The 22,416-nt window shown below is 32.5% G+C and overlaps 1 protein-coding gene across 3 annotated transcripts in view; it reads right to left on the bottom strand.

Annotated features, from left to right (window-relative positions):
• SHOC2 (SHOC2 leucine rich repeat scaffold protein) overlaps positions 1-22,416 on the bottom strand; it is a 158,835-nt gene that overhangs the window by 71,911 nt on the left and 64,508 nt on the right. For all 3 annotated transcript variants that reach the window (XM_074295577.1, XM_074295576.1, XM_074295575.1), the window contains one exon: positions 18,966-19,904. In XM_074295577.1, coding sequence (XP_074151678.1) covers positions 18,966-19,668 — 703 coding nt within the window. In that variant the 5' untranslated portion in view covers positions 19,669-19,904. The remainder of the gene's footprint in view (positions 1-18,965; positions 19,905-22,416) is intronic.

Here is a 22,416-nt window from a genome sequence, read left to right as displayed (position 1 = left end):
AATTTTAATTCACATCTTCCTCTTTTAGGCTAAGCATTTCATCCACTGACCCACCTAGCTATCCATAAGAGAAGTCAATCACAGAAACATACTTTATGGTGGCAAAGAGCTAAAAACTACAGTAGATTCTTATCAAGTAGGGAAATGCCTATAGTATAATTAATATGATGAAATGTTATTGTAAAAATTCACAAATTTAAAATCAAAGATTTTTGTGAATAAAGTAGAACCAAATTAATAATATGCACAATTACTAAAATGAAAAGGAAAAGACTATCAAAAGGAAATTAATTATATATATAACTAAAATGTTTATAAAGATCCTAGAATACAGATAATGAAACATACCTCCCTCTTTATAGCAAAGGGAAATGACTTCTAGGACAAGTAACTTTTAATAGTTACTGCTTTTACTTAGTTTTTTGGTTTTTGGTTTTTGGTTTTTTGTTTTAATTTTATTTTGAAGCAGAGTGCAATATGGATGGAGAAGGGAAGTATTTCCAGAAATGATTGTGATATAAAAATAAAGTTACCAATAAAAAAGGGAATCAAAAAAAGGGAGATAAAAAATAATCTCACATGCATGTACTTGTCTACTGGGGAACTCTGGTGAAGAGAGTGGCTAAAATGAAACACATCCATTTTGGAAAATAAATTGTCAGATAAGGATAAAAAATAGAAGACAAAAGGATTGAGGGATAAGTAATTTAACTTTCATGGTAGAGTTTGACTTCTGTTAGTCTCTCATTTTTTAGCTTCTTTTCCCAAAAAATAATGCCACCAAAACACAACCCACTCTTAGTTAGATAAGGCAATAATTTCATAATCAACAATTTAAGTATAAGTAGCTTAAGACAGAAACACAATAATCAGTATCCAATTCAGGAACTATATGAAGAACTTAATTCAACAAGCACTGTAAAGTGCCTCCTATGTAGAAGATAAAAAAGATCTAATAATAGTCCCTGCCCTCAGAGAACTTAAGACTTTCTGATAAGCGAGACTTTGTATTTGCCAAGGATAACTCCCCGCTTTATGCTCTCATTCCTTCTTTTCCCATCTCCTCCAGAAGCCTGCCCCCTAGCTTCTTCCTCCATTAGCTACAAAATACCCAGTCTCTCCCAACCTTAAAACAAAGTTCACTTGATGCTTCATTCCATACAGATAACATCCATATATGTTTTTATATCCACAAATATGATATATCCATATGTGTAGATATACATATGCATGTATATAATAAATGTGTACATATTTATATGCATATACATGTGCATGTGTGTATATATATTTTTTTTATTTATATATATATAAATGTATATATAAAATCAGATATATAAAATACTCTATTATACTCTATTCTCTGATAGAGATATGGCCTACAAAAGTTTGCTTTATCTTGTTGCCACTCACTCTGGCTAAAACTAGTCTCCAAAGTTAACAAAAACTTTTTAATTGCTAAATCCAATGAATTTTTCTGTTACTCATTCTTTTTGCTTCATGTCAGTCAGAGTTGAAGCATCTAAGTGACAGAAGAGAAGAAAAGAAGGCGCTCTCCATAAATGGCTTCAATTTTTTTCAGTTCACTAAGAGGCAAGATTTTCAACTGAAAGTGTGAGGGAAGGGAGGCTTGAAAGTTAATTTGGGAGAAGGGGGAAGGAGAAGTTAAAAGGATTACCTAGCAGCAGATGCCACAATTAAAGTTGTGTAACATAAATTTTTAGTGAATCAGAATAGGTGCATGATTTTTTTCCCACTTTTCATCAGTAGCACTTTGTAAGAGTTAAGGCAATGGACTGTTGGGAGTGATTTAAGGTTGAGGTTTAGCAAGGCACAATCAGTGATATAAGGCAGCAAAAAACTGAAGGTGATAATGTAGAATTAAACTAGTTCAACATGGAGTCATGTTGGAGAAAGAAAAAGAGTAGGCTAATGAAAAGGTGATGGGCTGGAAGTGAACCAAGAGATCAAGAACTGTAAGTCATGGTGTGGAGCAAGCAATGATTATAGTATTTACAAGGTGAAGGAAATGTAGAAAGGCAAAAGATAATAATTTGAGGGAAGTTTATGAACATGTATGTGTGTTCCATTTATGATCAAGAGTATTAACACCTTTATGTACACCTGTGGTGAAATGGAGGAGTTTACGAGAAAAGAGTAATTTGAAGAATTTAACTTTCCATATATCTTGGATACAAATCTCTCTGATACAAAGATTTTTTTTTTCCCTTGTTCAAATGTTTCTGTTCCTTTCCTAGTTAAATTGATTTTGTTATGAAGTTTTTCAATTTCATGTACTAAAAAATTAGCAATTGTAACTTTTGTGATTATCTTTACTCCTTGTTTAAAAATAAAATTTTTACCCATAGCTGTGAAAGATATGATGTGCTTCTCTTCTAACTTTTTAATAGCAAAATCTCTAACATTAAGGTTACATATATATTTTGAATTGATTGGGGAATGTGTTATAAGATTTTGGTCAATGCGTAATTCCTGCCAAATTGAATTCCAGTTTTCCCAGCAGTTTTTAACAAACAAGTTCTTTCCTAATTATTATATGGTTTCAGATTTATCAAACACTAGGTTGCTGAATTCCAATGTGTCTGATTTTCCTTTTTCTAGGCTATTTCATTGATATATTTCTCTAATTTTTAACGAATATTAAATGACCTTGATAGTTACTTTATTTTAGACATATGAAATTATGTAGAAAAAATGATAATACTCTTTTGTTCCTTTATGTTTTTCATTATTTCCTTTGATATTCTAGACCCTAGTTCTCCAAATAATTTTGCTATTTTATTGTAAAGTACCCTTTTAATAACTTAATTGGAACAGGAAATAATTTGTGCATTTAATGGTTATTTTTAAATGAGATTTCCTTTCCTATTGCTGCTTCTTGGATTTTGTTATTATATGCTGTTGGTTTTTGTGAGTTTTTTTTTTTTTTTCACCTATACTATTCCTGAACCTATGTCTCAACTAGTTTTGAAGATTCCCTAATGTCCTAAGGAACATTCCCTTTAGCAAATGAGATTACACTAGTTTGGTCTTTGTCTATCTTTCATTTCAATTTCTTTCTGTTGACTTGCTCTTATTGCTAGCATTTTTTATAACTTAATTATTAACAATTTTTTATAACTTAATTATTAACAAGGAGAATGAGAGTCTTTGTTTTTACTTATATTCATTGGGAAAACTTAATCTCCATTGTTATAATGCTTCTGTGTGGCTTTACAGATTTCTTATATGTAAAAAAAAAAAAAAAGGCCCTATAGATATTCTTTGTAAGGTTTTGTTTGTTTAAACACAACTAAGTACTTTTTCAAAGCCTTTTTCTTTCATCTTTTGAGATTATAATGTAGTTTGGGAAATTTCTCCTTTTGATATAATTAGGCTGACTGCTTTTGTTAACTCATCCCTGGAATCCTGGCAAAAATTCAACTTGATCATATGGATTTCTTATATAAATTGCAGAAATCTGCTTGGCACAATTTTAATTTTTTAATAGATAATCCTCAATGATATAAGTTTATTTCCTTTGTTTTTTGTCCTTTCCTGGTTTAAATATTAGGAAATTTTTTTTTCTCTTATAAGTGTAGTCTGATAATGTACTCTCTCAATTTCTAAACAATTTGTGTAATATTGGTATTAGTCGAATAAACTTTCAAGTTTGATAGTGTCCTGTGGTGACTCTCTCTGAATCAGTTTGGTAATAATTAGTTTACACCTAGTTAGTTCTATTCTCCTCTCTTCTTTTTGGTCAAGTTAGCTAACAAAGACATTAATTTTGTTTGGCTTTTCAAAGAAACAGCTTTTTATTGTTTATCATTTACATAACTTTTTTATTTCCACTTTAGCTCTTTTCTCCTCTAATTTTCATTTTCTTCTTTTTTTGTGCCTATTTTGAGTTTATTATTTGGTTTTCTAATTTTTTAAACATATTAAGTTAATTAATACTTTGCTTTCTTAGGAAAATTTTGCCTTTATTTTAGCTGAATCTCAGAGATATTTATGTTGTTTTCAACATTATTTTCTTTTAAATAATTTGTTCTCTAATCCACCGATTATTTAGGATTTACATTTTAAGTCTTCATTTGGGTCTGTCTTTTTGTTTGTGCTTCCTAGACTATTTGCTATTTTTAATTGTATGATGGTCTCCTACTATTCCTCTTTTTATATTTACTTGCAATACATTTGGGTCCCAATGCATGGTTGATTTTAATACAAGTTACATGTGATGTTAAGCTATAGATATATATACTCTATCCTATTTTGAGAGTATATAATAAGTATTTTGGCATTCGTTTCTCCAGCAATTTGTTTTACTGTAAGTTACTAAAGAGACATTATGTCTTATTATTATTGGACTATTGATGTCTTATTGTAATCCAATTAATTTTTCCTTTATGAATTGGGATGATAAAAGTATTTTGAGTATATAGGTTTAATATTTATATTAGTTTTTTCTATTGTTCCTTACAGCATAATTTATTTATATGTTGTGAAATTATTTTGTCTGATGGCAAGATTATAATTCCTGATTATTTAAAATTTAATTATTGCATTGCCAATTTTGTTGGATTTCTCCTCTTTATTCTCTGCATGTCTTTGCTTCTTGGGTATATTTCATTTAAGCAACAGATGGCAAAGTTTTGGTTTCTTATCTAAGGAAACATTATTACCTCAGTTCCTTTCCCCTTCATCCTCAAATCTCCCCTTCTCCATTTGCCAAATCTTTCCTTATTATCCCATATTTCTTTCCTTTTTTCATAGTCATTTAATTCTTCCCTTCTTTTTAAAGCAGGGAATCTTACTTTTTTTGTTTGTTTCTTAATCTTTTTTATGATATTTATCTAGTTTAAGGGGAGTCCCTCATCACTACCAATTATAGCTTGACTAATTAATTTTCACCAAAAATTTCTCAGGCTTTTCCTTTGAAATTTTGGATGCTATATTGTTTAGTGCATATGGCTTTAGTAATGATGTTACTTTATCATATACATTATCTTTTCTCATAATGTAGTTTCCCTATATAACTTTTTAAAATAAATATATTTTAGCTCTTAACTTTGCCTGTAATCATGTACCCTTGGCTTTTTTGCATCTGCTGACATAATACATTTTACTCCAACTCCTTATTTTTATTCTATGTGTATCTGTTATTTTAAAATGTGTTTTTTGTAAATAACATATTGTCAGATTCTGGTTTCTAATCTATTCTGCTGTCCATTTCTATTTGTAGGTTAGTTCGTCCCATTCACATTTAAAGTGTTATGCATTTCCCTTTCTCTTATTTTTCTCATTACTTATCTTCTCTTCCTTCCTTTTTACACTACCCACTTCAAACATCAAACAAGCCACTATACCCCTTTTAAGAATTTTTTTATTCTCTCCCCTTAACCTTCTATATCTCTATTCTACCCACCCTTCTGGGTCTCCCTTATTCTCTCATCTCTATTAAAATTCCTTCCTCTGTCCTCTTCTCTTACTCTCCTATTTCTTTAGATATATGTTATTTTCTCTTCTTCCTTTTATTTTTAACTTAAATACAAAATTAGAAAAGTATTTTTCCATGTTCAGATTTAATCAAAAGAATGTGGTTTTCCCCATTTTTCTCTTGATTAAATCAATTTTCACATAATAAATTCTACTCCTGATCTTTATGTTTATATCTCTCATATTTATAACATTTCCATTTAAAGTTCAAATGTTTAATATAATAATACATTTTCATTTTATGGGGGAATTCATCCAGTTATAAAATTATACCTTATTCAAAGGTATAATTGTTGTTTATTTCCTCCTTCCTATTTGTCCTCATTATCCTTCTAACCACATTCCTATCTCTCCTCACTCTTCCACTTTACTTCTATCCATTACCTAGTCTTCCTATTAACCTATCGACCCCTTCAAGAATCCCACCCTTAACCTATCCCCACACCCTATCCTCTTGTCCTCTTCTTTCTGAATTTAGATTATTATATTTTATTTATATATATATTTGTATATGCAGCTCTCAATATATTTGTATATGTATACACACACACATTTATTTATTTGTTCCTTCTTTAATCTATTCCTAATGAGAGCAGTTTCAGTATTATCTGTACTCTCCCTCTCTTTTCCCTCCCCCCCCCACCCCTCACTAAAATCCTTTTTGGTCTCATTGTATAAGATAATTGCTAATTGCTTTTTTATCTGGTTTTTTTTTTTAATAATTATCCCATCATACTCAGCTCAGCTCAAGATATTCTTTCCAAAAAGAAATTAACCTGGGATCTTTGAAAACATCACTGACACATCTGTTAAGTTTTCCTCCTGAGATCTCTTTTAAGAGGTAATCAGTGTTTTGTTTTGTTTTTTTCCCCTAATTTTGCTTGCCTTCTTCTAGAATTTCAGGGCAAATTTCTTTGATAATTTCTATTAACGTTGTGTCAAGATTCTTTTTTTTTAGTCATAATTTTCAGGTAGTCCAACTATGATGTAAGAATAATTGAATTGAATTGAAAGTAGAATAATTTCTTTTCAATCTGTTCTCTAAATCAGTTGTATTTCTGATGAGATGTTTCATATTATCTTTTATTTTTCCATTCTTTTTTATTTTATTTTATTATTTCTTTGTGTGTTAAAATGTTAATTTCCCTTCTAGTTTCCAAGGAATTATTTCTGCCTGAAGTTTTTGGTTTTCTACTTCAAATCCGTTAACTTAATTACTTGGATTGCTCTTAATTTTTCCCCAATTTCTCTGATTTGATTTTTGAAGTCCTTTTTTAAGTTCTAAGAAATCTTTTTGTGCTTAGAACCATTTGACATTTCTCATTGAAAAAAAAAGTGGTTTCCTTTGAATATGAACCCTGATCTTCTCTATCCCCATTGTAGCTATCTATTCTTGGATTCTTTTTTCTTTGCTTGCTCATTTTTATTTTGTTTTATTGTTTTATTTTATTTTTTAGCAGCTATTAGTGTGTCAAGTTGTAATCCAGAGGTATGGAAAATAATGTCCCAAAGCTTAGGTCATTCTGCTATTTTCTGAAGTCTGTTCTGGGGGTTCAATCTTAGGCTCTTCTCTCCACTACTAAGCTGGAGTCCCTGGTCAAGAAATCCTACTGTGATCTTACTTCCTGCAGGTCTTCCAGTGGCTGCAATATACAACTGTCTATTTGTAGCTGTCAGTCCCTGGAACTAAAACCAAGAACTGTTCTCTGCTCATAACCACAGAGAATAGGATCCCTCCCCCTCTCCTACTGCAACTCCCCAGGTAGTTGCCCACTGGCAGCAGCAGTCAAGAACATGTTTGGTCTGTACAGTTGTGCTTGATATGACTGGACAGTGGAAGGTCTTTCAATCTTCTCCAACTCTGATGTCAAGACCTCCCTCCTCACCATAAACATTTGTATGTGAGATGAAAGTGTTATAAGGCTGAGATTGTCTCCCAACTCAGCTGCCCCCAGGGGGTTTAAACCTGACTTTTGTTTATTTCCACTGCTCCACATTCCCTCTGAAGCAATGCTCTAGTCCTTTTCTGTGGAGGAAATTTGGAGAGTTGAAAGTTTTCTGACCTGTTCTGCCATTTCTCAGAATCCTTTCCATTTTTCCTTCTTTAACCCAGTTCTGCTGAGAGTAAGATTCTAAGCACTTCCAGCCTTCCACTACAACAAATTTTCATTCCTCATTTGTATGAGATAATTGCTCCACTTCATCTTTTCCCTACTTAATTTTATTTTGGGGCATTATCCCCTCAAATTCAACACTTAACCAGTCTATAGATATAAGCTATGTAAGTAATGATAATAGTCTTAAGAGATACTGATTGTTTTCCCATGTAAAATGTAAATATTTTGACCTTATTAAATCTTTTATAATTGGTCCTTAAAGTTTACCTTCTAATGTTTCTTCTGAATCTATTAGATTATATTTGCCCTTCAGTTCTGGTCTTTGTTAGAAATATCAAAATATCCTTTAGTTCATTAAATATCCATTTTTTCCCATTAGAATTATACTCAAATTTTGCTAGGAAAATTATTCTTCATTACAAACAAATTTTGGTTTGGTTACAAACCTTTTTTGCTCTCTGAAATTTTAATATTCTATGACATTCAGTCTTTTAATGCAGAAACTGCTAAATTTTGTGCTAGCTTTGTGGTCTTTCCAAATATATTCCCAGTTGTCTCAGGTGGATAACTACTTATCCTGACTGAAGCTTCACAGTATTGAAGTTAATTTTTTTTCTAGCTACTGGTAGTATTTTCTCCTTGATCTGGGAGCTTCAAAACATAGCTATGAACATCTTATACATTTTCATCTTGGGACCTCTTCCAGATGGCAATCAGAAAATAATCTCTATTTTATCCTCTTATTCTAAAATTCCAAAGTAATTTTCCTGAATAATTTCTTGAAATGTAGGTAGTCCACCAATTTTTATATTGTCTTCTTTGTTAGGATTCTTACAGATGTTATGGGCCAGAACTTGAGACAAGGTAATGTACTTGTTTGATTCATATTATAGGAGTTCAAACAACTTAGAGAACATAATATTACACTCCTTGATCTGTTTTCTCAAGTCAGTTGTTTTTCTAATGAGAGGTTTCATATTCTTATTCTTTTGATTTTATTATTTCTTGGTATTTAATGAAATCATTAGTTTCTCCCTGTCCAACTCCAATTTTTAAAACGTTATGTTTTTGGATTTCTTTTTCTAATTGATTGACTTTGTTTCTTAAGTTACTTGATTGTTCTATACACATCCATGTAGAGAACTATGAAGACTGAATGTGAATAAAGCACAGTATTTTCAATTTTTTTTTTTTTGGTTTTTATTTGCTTGATTCCCCCCCCCTTTTTCATGATTTTTTTTTTTCCCTTTTGATCTGGATTTTTCTTGCACAATATGACAAAAATAGAAATATGTTTAAAAGAACTACACATATTTAAACTATATCAGATTGCCTGCTGTCTTGGGGGAGGAAGAGGAGAGAGGAAGAAAAACTCTTTTTACATGTATTTAGAAAAATAAAATACTATTGATAATTTTTAAAGTTACTTGATTTTTTTGCATAGTATTATTTGGTTTTGTAATTTTTCCTTAATCTCTCTTATTTAATTTTTAAAGTCCTTTATAAGCTCTTCCAAGAACTTTTTTTTGGGCTTGGGACCATTTTGCTTTTTTCTTTATAAGAAAAGCTTTACAAGTAACTATTTTCACTTCACTAACATCTGAGTTTGAACTCAAAGCTTCTGGGTCACTAAAATAGTTATCCATAATTGGGTGACTCTTTTTTTTTTTTTTTTTTTTTTTTTTTTTTAGTGACTTATTTCTTATCTGTTATAATTATGTTAAAAGTTGGGCATTGGTCCTAAGGTGTAGAGGGAACAACCCACACTTCAGGTTTTATGTGCTGCTTTTATCAGAACTTTCTCTGAGGGACTTGATCTTAAGTACTCCTCTCCATCCCTAAGCAATGATCAGGGCCTCCTGAAATGCTGTAAACACAAATGTTTTTACTTCTAATCCCTCCCAAAGTTGCAATCTTTAGTTCATTGCTTTGTTCTGGAATCAAAACTAGGAATTCTGTTCTTCTGTGAGTGCCCATAGCCAGCAGAGTCCCACTTTCTACAACCATCACATGTGCTTCTCTTGGCCAAGAGCCACAGACTGGGACCACATCTGGTCTTAGACCCTAGTTTTCAGCATCACTGAAGGTCTCTTTGTATCTTCCCTTCTTCAGTGATGCTGCTTGATCCTTGATTCTGCCAAGTCTGGAGAAAGTCCCTGAAGATGAGGCTCAGTCTACATAGCTGAGTACTTTAGTTTGTTGACTGAGCTGCCCTCCAGGCTTTATATGTGTTGATTCTGCTTTATCTGCCTGAAGGTATGTGCACTGTTATATTTGAAGATAATTCTCTTGATTACTTATAGAATTTGTCACTGAAATCATCATCTGAGAGTTTGCAGGATGAGTGTTTTTACAGTTTATTTTCCTAGAGGACATCTCTGAATTCTTTCAATTAACTATTTTCCATATTCTGGGCAGTTTTCTTTTATCTTGTCTTGCATTGGGATGTTCAGCATTTTTTTATCTGTCTTGTTCTTTTGGGACACTTTTTTTTTTCTTTCTTTCTTTTTTTTCCTGAGGCTGGGGGTTAAGTGACTTGCCCAGGGTCACAAAGCTAGGAAGTGTTAAGTGTCTGAGACCAGATTTGAACTCGAGTCCTCCTGAATTCAAGGCTGGTGCTCTATCCACTGCAACACCTAGCTGTCCCCTTTTGGGACACTTTTGATTAATTTTACTTCTCTCCTACCACAATTGTCCGTTATTTCTGCATATTAGCATTCCCAATTGATTGTTTTCTCTTTTGTTTCATTGGAGAAGCTTGTTACTTTAGATTCAAGGTTTGTTTTGGGGGGTGTTTTTTTTCCCCTATTCTGCCAACTATTTCTGCTATGTGGACCACAAGTTCTGCTTTTATGATTTTTATTTCTCTCTTGAACCATTTGGGTTCAGGTTTTGTGCTTTCATGGGGATCCACAAAATCCTCTGTCTTATCAGATATTGATTCTCTTTGCTTTTTGCAAATATTCTTGGACATAAGTATACTGTACTTACAGAAATTTTGGAGGATATGTTGTTTCTTCATTAATCCTGTCTTTGACATAATTGTTATTTCTATGACTTACTCTTTCATCCACAGGTTTTACAGGATTTCATTTTGGAATTTCCAATTATATTGTAGGTACTCCTCCAACTAAGATTTTTCTTCTAATATATTCTGTAAAGAATGTGCTCAGTATTTCTTTTCATATTCATTTTTCAATTTTTCTTTGCCCTAATACATGGTCAGTTTTCAATGTGGTGCTAAGAATATGGACATTCTTTAGTAATTCCATTCCAATAATGGCATAAGCTTTTTGGCTCTAATTTCTACATCAATTTATTCAATTCTTTATTTTCCTTTCTATTGATATTTGTTACATTTACCCACATGTTCAGTTTCCTATTATTGTGCTATGTCTTCATGGAATTCAGTCAATTTTTCTTTATAAACCCGGGTGCTCTGCCACTTGGAGCACATATGTATGAATATATGTAGTACAGTTCTACCCTTTCTCCTCCCCTTGATTATTTTCTTTCTGATCTACTAAGCAATGTCTTTTCTGAAGCTTTGTTCTCCCACGTTTCTGTATGCCAGCTGTACTTCAGAATGCCAATTTACCTCCTCAGGAAAGAGGTTGTCCATGGACACAGAAAACAGGTACTGTCAAAAGAAGTAAGTAATCTTGTTCTGTACCATTTTCCTACAGACTTTAAGGTATTCATATGTTGTCCATGCTTTTTTTCATAATAATCCAATTTCCTCCTTTATCTTTTTATATTGTTAATTTTTGCTTTTGCTTTTTCTGATACCATCATTGTTACTTCTGATTTGGTTTTGGTTTTTTGTATTCCTCTGATGCATAGTAAATTTGTTCCAGTCTCATTTTTATTCTAGAGATGTCTTTGCTTTTTAGATGTTTCTTTTGTAAGTAAATTGTGGGGTTTTGATTTATGTAATCTTTTCATTTGTGGATTTTTAGTCTATTCGTTTTAAAGTTATGAGAGAGTTATCATTTCCTTCATTTGTTTCTCACATTTTTTTGATTTTCTATTTTGTTCCTCTCCCTTTGGAAATCATGTAATCTGTACCTGTGGATTAATTTTGCTTAGACCGCTTTAAGGCTACCAAACTCCCAAAGGTTCTCTATTCTTCATCTTTTATACCATCCTATCTTGTTTTTAAATCTTTTCCTAATTTTAAAGTTTTATTTAACTAATTGCTTTCCTTTCATATAATTATGGAATTTTTCTACTCTTTTCCCCTTGCTTTCTCCCTCTGTTAAGTGGTTAATTCAAAATCCACATCCAACTCTCCCTATTAACCCCTGCTTTAACTTCTTTAGAGGAAGGGTGGAAACATTTTCTAATTCTGCACTTTTTAAAAGGATTTCTTTATCTTCCCTTCATTAATTTATTCAATTTTTATTCATTTTAAATGTTCTTTCTTTTAAAATTTAAATACTTATTCCTTTTTTAAAGAAGGAAGAGAGAATTTTTATTATGGCACTTGTTATTTTATTTTCCAGGCACTGTGCTAAGTGTTTTAAACAAACATTATCTCATCTCAGATGAAGTTGCATGTTCCTGAAGCCAGGCCCAGAGCTTTTCCACACTGCCACTTATCTATTTTAGCTTCTTTGCATTCTTCATGGAATTAAGTCAAATTGATTCACAACAATAAGCATTCAGTAAGCAAGCATTTATACACAGTAAGCACCTACTGTGTATTGTGCTAAGCATTAAAGATAATATAAATCCAAGTAGCAAGACACAATCCCTGCTCTCAAGAAGCTTACATTCTAATGGGAAATACAATACAGAAAACATGGCAAGAGGAAAAAGAAGGGAAGTAGTTAAAGCATAATGACAAAGTCTAAAGAATAAAGAATGACTAGTCTGGGACTCTTCTCAAAAGGTTGCAGATGGAATTTATCAATAAGAAAAGAATGCCTAAAGAGGAAGATAGCTGATATATAGTGGCAAAGTCCAAGATTATAGAATTCACAAAGGGAGTGATGGAATAGAAGAGAGAGACCATGGAAACAGAGGTGAGAGACATGCAGGCAAAATTCAGAGAATAAAGCATGACTTTTGGATCCTTCCTCAAAATGGAGATTCAAAATTTTTTTAAGTATCAAGTTTAAGTTCCCTCTTCTAACCAATTAATATGTCATGGTCTTGCAGATCCATTACCTCATCCTTTTTTTTTTTCCCCCTACTATGTCTTTCAGATATATAAATTCAAGAGGATTTAAAAAAAAAAAAAAAAAAAAAAGAAGAATCATTGCCTCATGATAGAAATTCCCCTGTGTTCTAATTTGTCTAGTCCAATTCTACCCTTTCTCCTCCCCATGATTATTTTCTTTCTGCTCTGCTAAGCAATGTCCTCTCTGAAGCTGTGTTCTCCCACCTTTCTGTGTGCCAGCTGTACTCCAGAGTCCCAATTTCTCTTCTTAGACAAGAGGTTGTCCATGGACAAAGAAAATAAGTACTCTCAGAAGTAGTAGTTTAGTTCTGTAGCATTTTCCTGCAGATTTTAAGGTTCATCCCCCATTACAGATTTCACCCCTCCCACTAGAGTGTTCTTTGGTGAAACTCCTCTCCCTCCCATTGAATCAAGGTTTTCCCTTTTATTTCCTCCTGTTTCAATGTCCTTTTGTAAGCCACAACTTTCCCATAGCCCTTTTCCCTTTCTAATAATAGACTATAAAAGTTAGTATATCTCCTTGTTTTTTTGCCAATGAAATTGATTAAACTATAAGACATATTCCCCTCTATTTTCTACCTATTCCTTACCTTTTTATTAATGTAGTTTAGTTATAGAAACTCTCACATAATACTTTGATTTATGGGGAGTAGGGAGGTAATATTAGTCCATAGTGTTTCAAGACTGCTCATCCACCATAATTTCTCCAATGGCTTTACATCTACTTTCATCTTTATCCTTTTGGGTACTTTCACAAAGAAATCTCCTTTTCTTTTTTTTTTTTTTAAACCCAAAAGGTATCTTTGTCTTTTTTAGTTTCTTTTTTTTTAACCACCTCTAAAGATTAGATAATTTATACCATCACTTGCAGTTTCTTTGGTAGTTGTATTTATTTATCTTTTCTTGTGTTCCAATAATTGACCTTAAATTCAAGAAAGAAAAACAGAGACTCAAATAGAAAAAGAACCAATACTTAACAAAGTAAAGTTTCCTTATACAAAGTGATGTTCCTTCATCTAATCTAGTGTGTCCAACTTTTTAAAATCACACCTATGATTTCATTGACATGGGGCTTCTTAGTCAGGAAACTCCCTCTACCAATGCAAGTTGGCACTTGTTTTGCAATTTATCAGTCATAGACTGCCTAGGGCAAGGAGTGCCTAAGTCACAAAGTCAATGTGTCCAAGGTAAAAGTGAACTTATATTTTCCTTGTCCCAGCTATACAAGTAATAAATCAAGTTTAGTATTTTAGCCTAAGAAGAGCAATTGTCTGCCTTTGTAGTCTAACCTATGAGTCAGAACTATATGACATACTTGGAACTCCACCCAAAGTAAAAATATATCTACTTAAATGTTTCAGATTGCTGAAGATAACCATAGTCCAGGTTAGTTGTGAAGATAGGCAGTCTGGACTACTAAATAAATAGTCAAAATTCTACAACTAATTTTATTTGTGGGGGGGGGGGGGGGGGAGAGGGAGATCTTGATGAACCTGATGTCTTACTAATATATCAAATTCAACATTATTTCTCTCTAGATTGTTTCCTTGTCCAAAGTTCCCAGTTTATGCTAGACTATCACCATTTTTCATGTTACCTAGATTTGCAACTTCAGTCATTTTTGCCTCATTCCTATCTATCCCTTACTTCCCAAACCTACTCAACTACTTTATATTGTCAATTTTATAGTCTCTTGTATTTGCTCCATTCTCTGCTCACAAGGCCATCAGTATCTTGTCTAGACCTACGCTGAGCATAATGAAAGTACTTTAGGAATGAGCAAGATTAGAATTTTGAGTCACTTTATAAACTTAAAAATGAAAACAGTTAAAATGACAGATAGCATTACTGAAAGGGGATACAGTACTAGTCTAAGTTTTTCCTGGATTCTGTCAAGTATAGTATCTCTGGTTCTTTATATTCATATGCTTATTGTTACTCGAGATCACTTTTACTATTTTCTATTCACAGTTCTGACTTTAATTCCAAACCACAAGTCCTTAATTTCTTACATGAAATAGCATTAAGAGTATCATAATTATCTGCATTGGTCTCTACCTAAATTTATACATAATTTAAAAATTATGATTATATTATTATAATAATAATTAAAAAAAAAAGGAACAAAGTACTTCTCTGTGTAATAGCTGATTCCAAGTCTGCTATCAAAAATTGAATACTGGGCTATAATTACTAATATGTCAGCCTCTTCAAATATACTTCTGTGTGGGATACAAAAGCCAAATAAAAAGTAGTGTAATGTAATGAATAGAAAACTAACTTTAGTCATGAATACCAGGGCTAATGTCCTGTATTTTACAGATTAGCTATGTAACCATAAGGCACATAATCTTTTAATGGATAATTTATCTCCCTAAAAGGATATATCAAATGTTTGTTGTTGCTGCTACTGTTTCTTGGGGTTTTTTTGCTCTCAGATCAATATTTTTTAACATGAAGATGCTGAATGTTTAGCAATAAAGAAGCATTGTCAAGTGGTCAGATTTCTAGACCTATAAGTGGGACTTGGGACTCTTGCATTTCCCCTCCTTCACTACTTCTAAGATATCCACTAGCAGATCTGCAGATCTTATGACACACTAGGTAGAGAAAAATCTGCAACTGAATGCAGAAAATGGGGAATATGGAGCTCTAGTTAGGAAGTACTTGAGACACACCCTTTGAGAACTACAGATTTATCTCTAAGATTCAAATAAACTGCTGATCCCAGTATAAATAAAATCACAGGTCTAAGGGGAAAAAAACTAGATGTAATTATATCCAGCCATATAGTCAAACAAATGGAAAGAAAATAAATAATTCAAAACTCTGGCATCCATATTAGAAGCAGCATTTAATAAAATAATGACAAATCTTCGAATCCCTTTACCTCTCTGTCAGTTTCTGATAATCTATGCCCTAACTTCTTAAACTTGGTTGTCAACCCCCTATTGGGTCTTGTAACCAAATGTGGGGTTGCAAAATTTATTATCAGTGTTTGATTTGTATTCCTATTTTATATACCTGTATGCCAGGGGGTCACATAAAAATTTCAGGCAAAAAAGTGGTTGTAAGTGGGAAAAGTTTAAGAATCCTAAATTCATACCACTACAAACAATAGCCTATTCAATGAAAACAAAAAATACTGAAAAACAGCAAGTATCTGTAAATCACCGTGCTAGACTCTACAGTTTAATATAAAGATACAACAAAGATCCTACTTTCAAAAGACCAGCTAGTTAATAAAAGAAAGTACACATACAAGACTATGACATATGGGAAATAATGGAAAATATGACATTTATTATTTGTTCACTCTATAGAACATATGAATAGCATTCTTTTCAACAAATTCATTCAATAGTCATCTGTTACGTATGCACTGTATTTAAATTTCCTTTCATGTCTAAAGTGCAATATCTATTTAGAGGCATTATATTCAGAAAAACTATACTGTGAAACTACTTTCAGCCTTACTTAAGAAACTTAAAAGTCATATTATTAGGAATAGTCTTAGAAAATATCCCATGTTTTAGAATTATGGTTATCTGATGCTCTATGAAAGAGGAAATAAAAATAAAAGTATAAAATTTATTCTCTGAATGATTTAACTAACTTTATATTTTTATAATCAGTACTTAACTCATACATTCCCTGAGATTTTCTACTCTGGTTAGCATTATTCTAAAAGACAATAATTTTTAAAAAATAATGAAAAACAAAATTGTATCCAGGATCAAGAAAAAAGTTTTTTCTACTACAGTAATAAAATAATAAGGTAACTTTAAAATATGCTTATGCATATGCAAGACTATAATAAAATATGCCTTTTGATAAAGATGCTAAACCAAAATTTACATAGTAGAAATTGGGAAAGAGATCTGAAGTAGTGTTAGTTTTGTCAAGGAATAAGCCCTTCTTAAATCTCCTAATTTGGTAAGCTCTATCATATAAGACTTTACTGACAAAGACTTGTATAATTGTTTTCATTTAAGTCAAATTTTTAGACTAATGTCTAAGAATTAAAAGAAGAAATACATCTTTCTGCAGGAAGAAAACCCAAAAATTGACATATTCAGTGTTCTAGATTTTATATTGATATTATTTAGTTCTACAATAAGAGTATTAGTATGAATTTTAATTAAATTTTGTACTGAAACTAAAAGCTATAGAAGAAACTACATATGGGAGAGAATCTCTAAACAATTATCTGAAACATTTTAATGCATGAATACTACTAAACCATTTTTATGATATCTAAGAAAACTGTGATTGAAGTAATTTTATCAGTCCAAAATGAAAACTACAAGTGGCTTAAGCTCAGAAAAGCATAATGTAATATAGCATCTAAGATTTTCAAAAATAAATTCATTTATCATTTATTATATGTTTATTGTACTGTTTTGGCCTTTTTGCTAATCTATCTCTTACCTCCATGAATGTTCAATGGGTGTCCCCCATATTTGGAATTCTCTTCTTCCTCATCTCCCCTCCCTCCCTTCCTTCCAGTTCAAGTTAAAATCTCACCAACAACAAAAGAAGCTTTTCCTGATCTCCCTAATTGCTACTCTCTTCTCTTTGTTAATGATCTCCAGTTTATCCTATATATACTTTGAACCCTTATTTTCATGTTGCCTTCCTCCAAAAAGGAACTGTGGTGGGGGTGGGGGTAAGTGGGCAGTGATGAAGAGCAGTTTCAGGAGGTATTTCAGTATTTAGCACAGTTCTTGGCACACAGTAGATTTTTAATAAATGCTTATAACTGAGTACTAGGTAGAAAGCACTATGCTAGTTTTTCCAACAACTAAACCAACCATCTAAGACATATCTGAAAATGTAAAAATGCTTCTTTTTTTCTGTTAGTTGCATGGCCAATAGTTCAAAACAGTAATAACTCTAATCACAGAATGTAAACTTTTTGATGTAACTCCATTTAAAAGGAAAAGGAGAGAATAATTAACTGATTTGAGTTTTCTATCAATCCTGAGAAGTAGGTGATACTATTAACCTGATTTTATATATGAGGAATCTGAGTCAGACATTCAATAAATTGCCTAGAGTTATTACATTGGGTAGGCTGGATATGAACACAGATTTCCTGACTCTAGAGCCAGGACCCTATCAATTATGCCACTAGCTGCCCTCTATTTAGAAAAGAGGGGAAGGATGGGGAAGATATAGTTAAGCAGATCATGTGAGAAATTTGTGTGTGTGTGGCTGTGTGTGTGTGTGTGTGTGTGTGTGTGTGTGTGTGTGTGTAACAAGTTCATCATGAATCAGTGGTTTGATATAGCAGCCAAAAATGTCTTATGAAAGATATTTAAGACAAATTAAATGACAATCCCAATATCTTTTGCACTATTCAGACCATTCTTGAACTAATGTTTGGTTCTATACATCATATTTTAGGAAGGACATTGATTAGGTAGGCTAGATTCAGAGTAAATTAAAAATATAGTTTTAAGGGACATAAAGCTGTGCCATATCAAGAGTAATCAAAGTAAATGGGTGTAAAGCACAGATAAAACTTTGAGGCAGCAAGATATGTGAACAGTTGTAGAAGAAGAGTTAGAGTTAATCCTTCCATTTCACTCAAAAGGATAGAATCAAGACAATTAAGTAGTAGTAATGAAGCAATCATTTTGAGACTAATTACAAGGAAATAAAAGTTACTATTGGAATAGTCCTCAAACAGAATAGGCTGATGCAGAAAATAGAGATTTTTCTCATCCCTGGAATTGTTCAGGTGGAAATTTGATGATCAGCTGTTGAGAAGGGATTTAACCTGGAGACAGAGGTATAACTGAATGATCTCTGAAACTCATTCCAATTCTAAGATTATATGATTTTTTCCCCCATTTAACAAAAGAACAATCTTCATGTGAAAGATGTACCTTCGCATCTATATACAGTTGTCTGAATTCATTATACGTACATTCTGAGGGTCATAACACTTATACAATAGTTCTTAGGATTATATTATATCATATTATATCATATTGATACTACTAAAAAAGCTCAAGAATTGAAATTTGCTGAAAGTCGTATAGTGAAAGTTAAAAAAAAATTTATGAATTTACTGACACAAACCTATAATTCTTTATAAAAATATTTAGCATATTAACCATTTTAAAGAAAAAGCATCACAATAAAAAATCTCTTACCAATTTCAGCAGGTAGTTGTTTGATTTTATTTTCCCGAATGCTAAGCATGATGAGTTTTGACAAATTTTTGATATCCTTTTCCACAGTAGTGATTCGATTAAAACGAAGATAAAGAGTGGTGAGAGAATCTAGCCTATACACTACTGAAGGAATTTCCCTCAGTTTGTTATGTCGTAGATCAAGCATGCGAAGCTTCTTCAAGTTATCAAGAGAGTCAGGCAAACTGGTCAGTGAGTTTTCACTCAGTGCCAGTGTTACTAGATTCACTAAACAGCCTACCTCTGCTGGGAGAGACTGTAATTTGTTACTGTATAAATATAGTTCTGTTAGTTGTGTCAATTCTTTGATTGATGAAGGAAGCATGTGTATAGATCTCTTGGATAAATCCAATCTCATTGAATTCTCTTCCCGGCATTTGTTTAGTTCTTTAATCACTTCAGCATTGCTAGATTTTTTTCGAGTCCCAGGAGCTGGATTGGGACGTTTGATAGTATTGTCCACAGAAAAAGCCACACCTGGCTGCGCAGCACTGGAGTCTTTCTTTCCATCTTTGGCATCTTTCCCTTTGGTCTTAGGTTCCTTTTCTTTGCTTTCTTTTCCAAAACCTCCAGAGGCCTTTGCCTCCTTTTCTCTTTCCTTGGCTGATGGCACTTTAGGGTCTTTGTCTTTACAGTCTTTTTCTTTTCCTACACTGCTACTCATGATGACTCAAGCTAGAGCAAGCACTACATGAACTTGTTTTATTTTGTTTACAACAACAAACTGAAATTCAAGCTTGAAGACACTGGGGTCCTACAGAGTCAAAACTGCAGCTTGAAGTAGCAACTTGTATAAAGTGACATTCATCTGTTACATGTTGGTTCTGAAGGCACTGTACCCAAACTTGATAACACATTCCAGCGAGTAAAAAGTTGAAGGTCAAAGGCTCATTAGAATTCCTGTAATATAATACAAAAAGAGTCAATGTTAGGTTATTTTAAAATATTTTGTGTGTGTGTGTGTGTGTGTGTGTGTGTGTGTATGTGTGTGTGTGTGTATCAAGTACCTATAAGAACATAACTTTAAAAAGACCTTGCCAAATTGTGCATACCCTTTGATCCAGCAGTGCTACTACTGGGCTTATATCCCAAGGAAATAATAAAGAAGGGAAAGGGACCTGTATGTGCCAAAATGTTTGTGGCAGCCCTTTTTATAGTGGCTAGAAACTGGAAAATGAATGGATGCCCATCAATTGGAGAATGACTGAGTAAATCATTGTATATGAATGTTATGGAATATTGTTGTTCTGTAAGAAATGAAAAGCAGGATGAATACAGAGAGGCTTGGAGAGACTTACATCAACTGATGCTTAGTGAAATGAGCAGAACTAGGAGATCATTATACACTTCAACAACAATACTGTATGAGGATGTATTCTGATGGAAGTGGATAGCTTCAACATAGAGAAGATCTAATCCAGTTCCAATTGATCAGTGATGGACAGAATCAGCTACACCCAGAGAAGGAACACTGGCAAATGAGTATAAATTGTTTGCATTTTTTGTTTTTCTTCCCAGGTTATTTTTACTTTCCAAATCCAATTCTTCCTTTGCAACAGCAACAGCAACAACAACAACAACAACAACAACAACAATAACAAAATTCAGTTCTGCATACATATGTTGTATCTAGGATATACTATAACATATTTAATATGTATGGGAATGCTTGCCATCTAGGAGAGGGGGTGGAGGGAAGGAGGGGAAAATTTGGAACAGAAGGGAGTAATGTTGTAAAAACTTACCGATGCATATGTAATGTAAAAAAAAAAAAATGTTATAATTATAAAATAAAATAAAAAAAAAAAAGACCTTCCCCCTTAACTCCATAGGAGGTCTCTATCTCTCCTAAAACACTACTCCATTTTGCCTAATAAGATTCAATAATTTAGGGGGCAGCTAGGTGGTGCAGTGGATAGAGCACCAGCCTTGAATTCAGGAGGACCGGAGTTCAAATTTGATCTCAGACACTTAACACTTTCTAGCTGTGTGACCCTGGGCAAGTCACTTAACTCCAGCCTCAGGAAAAAAAAAAGAAAAAAAAAGATTTAATAATTTAAATTTAAAATCCTATAGAGTACATAGATTTGTCTCTATATAGCAATTAATCCAGGAAGTAATTATGTTTGCAAATAAATGTTTGCTCTCCACAAACTTCAAGAGAAGAACACATGTATCTCTGCTAGATGTTGGGAAAGATAAAAAGCTTATGATTCCAGTTTTCAGGGAACTTAATAATTTAAATTTATATAGAGCTTTAAAGCTTACAAAATGTATTAGCTAGCCACTTACTGACAATAATATACTTAGATCAACAGCTCTCAAGAGAATCAGAAAAGGAAGCAACATGGTGAAAAATGGATCAGGATTTGAAGAGAACTGGGTCTGAATCTCAGTTCTACCATTAATAACTGAATGATCAAGCCACTTAATTTCTTTGAACATCAGTTTTCTCAGCTGTAAAAGAGAAACATTTTGCGAAAGTCAAGTGAAATTCAAAACTCAAAATTACTACACAATCAAAAACACTGTCTCTAACAGCCCTAATATTCTCTGCCTCCCAGGGTATGTGATGGGGAAAGGACTTGATAAAACTAGAAATACTTCATAAGCATGAAATGTTATGAGATTTAAAGAGCATACCCAAAAAGCAATGCCTATTCTCTCCAGAACAAGCCATCTGGCTCACCCTGCTCCCTACTCCCTGTGTGCTTTACCTGAGATCCTTATATTTGTTTTTAAAAATACTTTTATTTTGATATCTATTTTCACTATAATTGATACCTAATTTACTATAATTCACTTTCCCTTACAATCTTAGGGATTTTATGTTATGAATTTAGAAACATTATTCTAAAAACGGACAAACAGCTTGTCAACACAATGTCCTAGAAACAAAAAGCACATAAAACAGCATACCTTGATCCTAACAACAATTTTAGTAGGCCAGTTCCTCACTTAAATACTTAGTTTCCCCCATTTGTATGACATTCTGTGGAATTTATGATTGATTATAAGCGATTAATAGATTTGAGGTAGGATAACAAAAAAAGTGATGATATGAAAGTAGAAATGGGGAGCTCAAATGGCTAGGAAGATAAATAAGCATGGATGTAATTAAAAGAACTAAAAGGCAAATATATGACAATACACTCTAAATTTTCTAGAATATTCCCAAATTTAAAGATGATTGTGATAAGGAAGGGATGACAATGTTACAAGTCCTTTATCATACTATCTGTCTAAATATGGAATTCAGAAACTATGGCACCTTCCACTTCAATCAAAACATCCAAAACTCAAAGCAACAAAAGAGAATGTTTAGTTGACCACAGAGTATAGAATTCTGTAGTACAGAATAGAAATTGCAAGAAGGCAGATTTCAATGATGAAAAATTTCCAATTAGTGCTA

The sequence above is a fragment of the Sminthopsis crassicaudata genome, chromosome 2 (genome assembly GCF_048593235.1).
Source record: "Sminthopsis crassicaudata isolate SCR6 chromosome 2, ASM4859323v1, whole genome shotgun sequence".
In the NCBI taxonomy this organism is placed as follows: Eukaryota; Metazoa; Chordata; class Mammalia; order Dasyuromorphia; family Dasyuridae; genus Sminthopsis; species Sminthopsis crassicaudata.
Note: the sequence above shows the minus strand (reverse complement) of the source record. Positions and strands in the feature narration are given on the sequence as shown.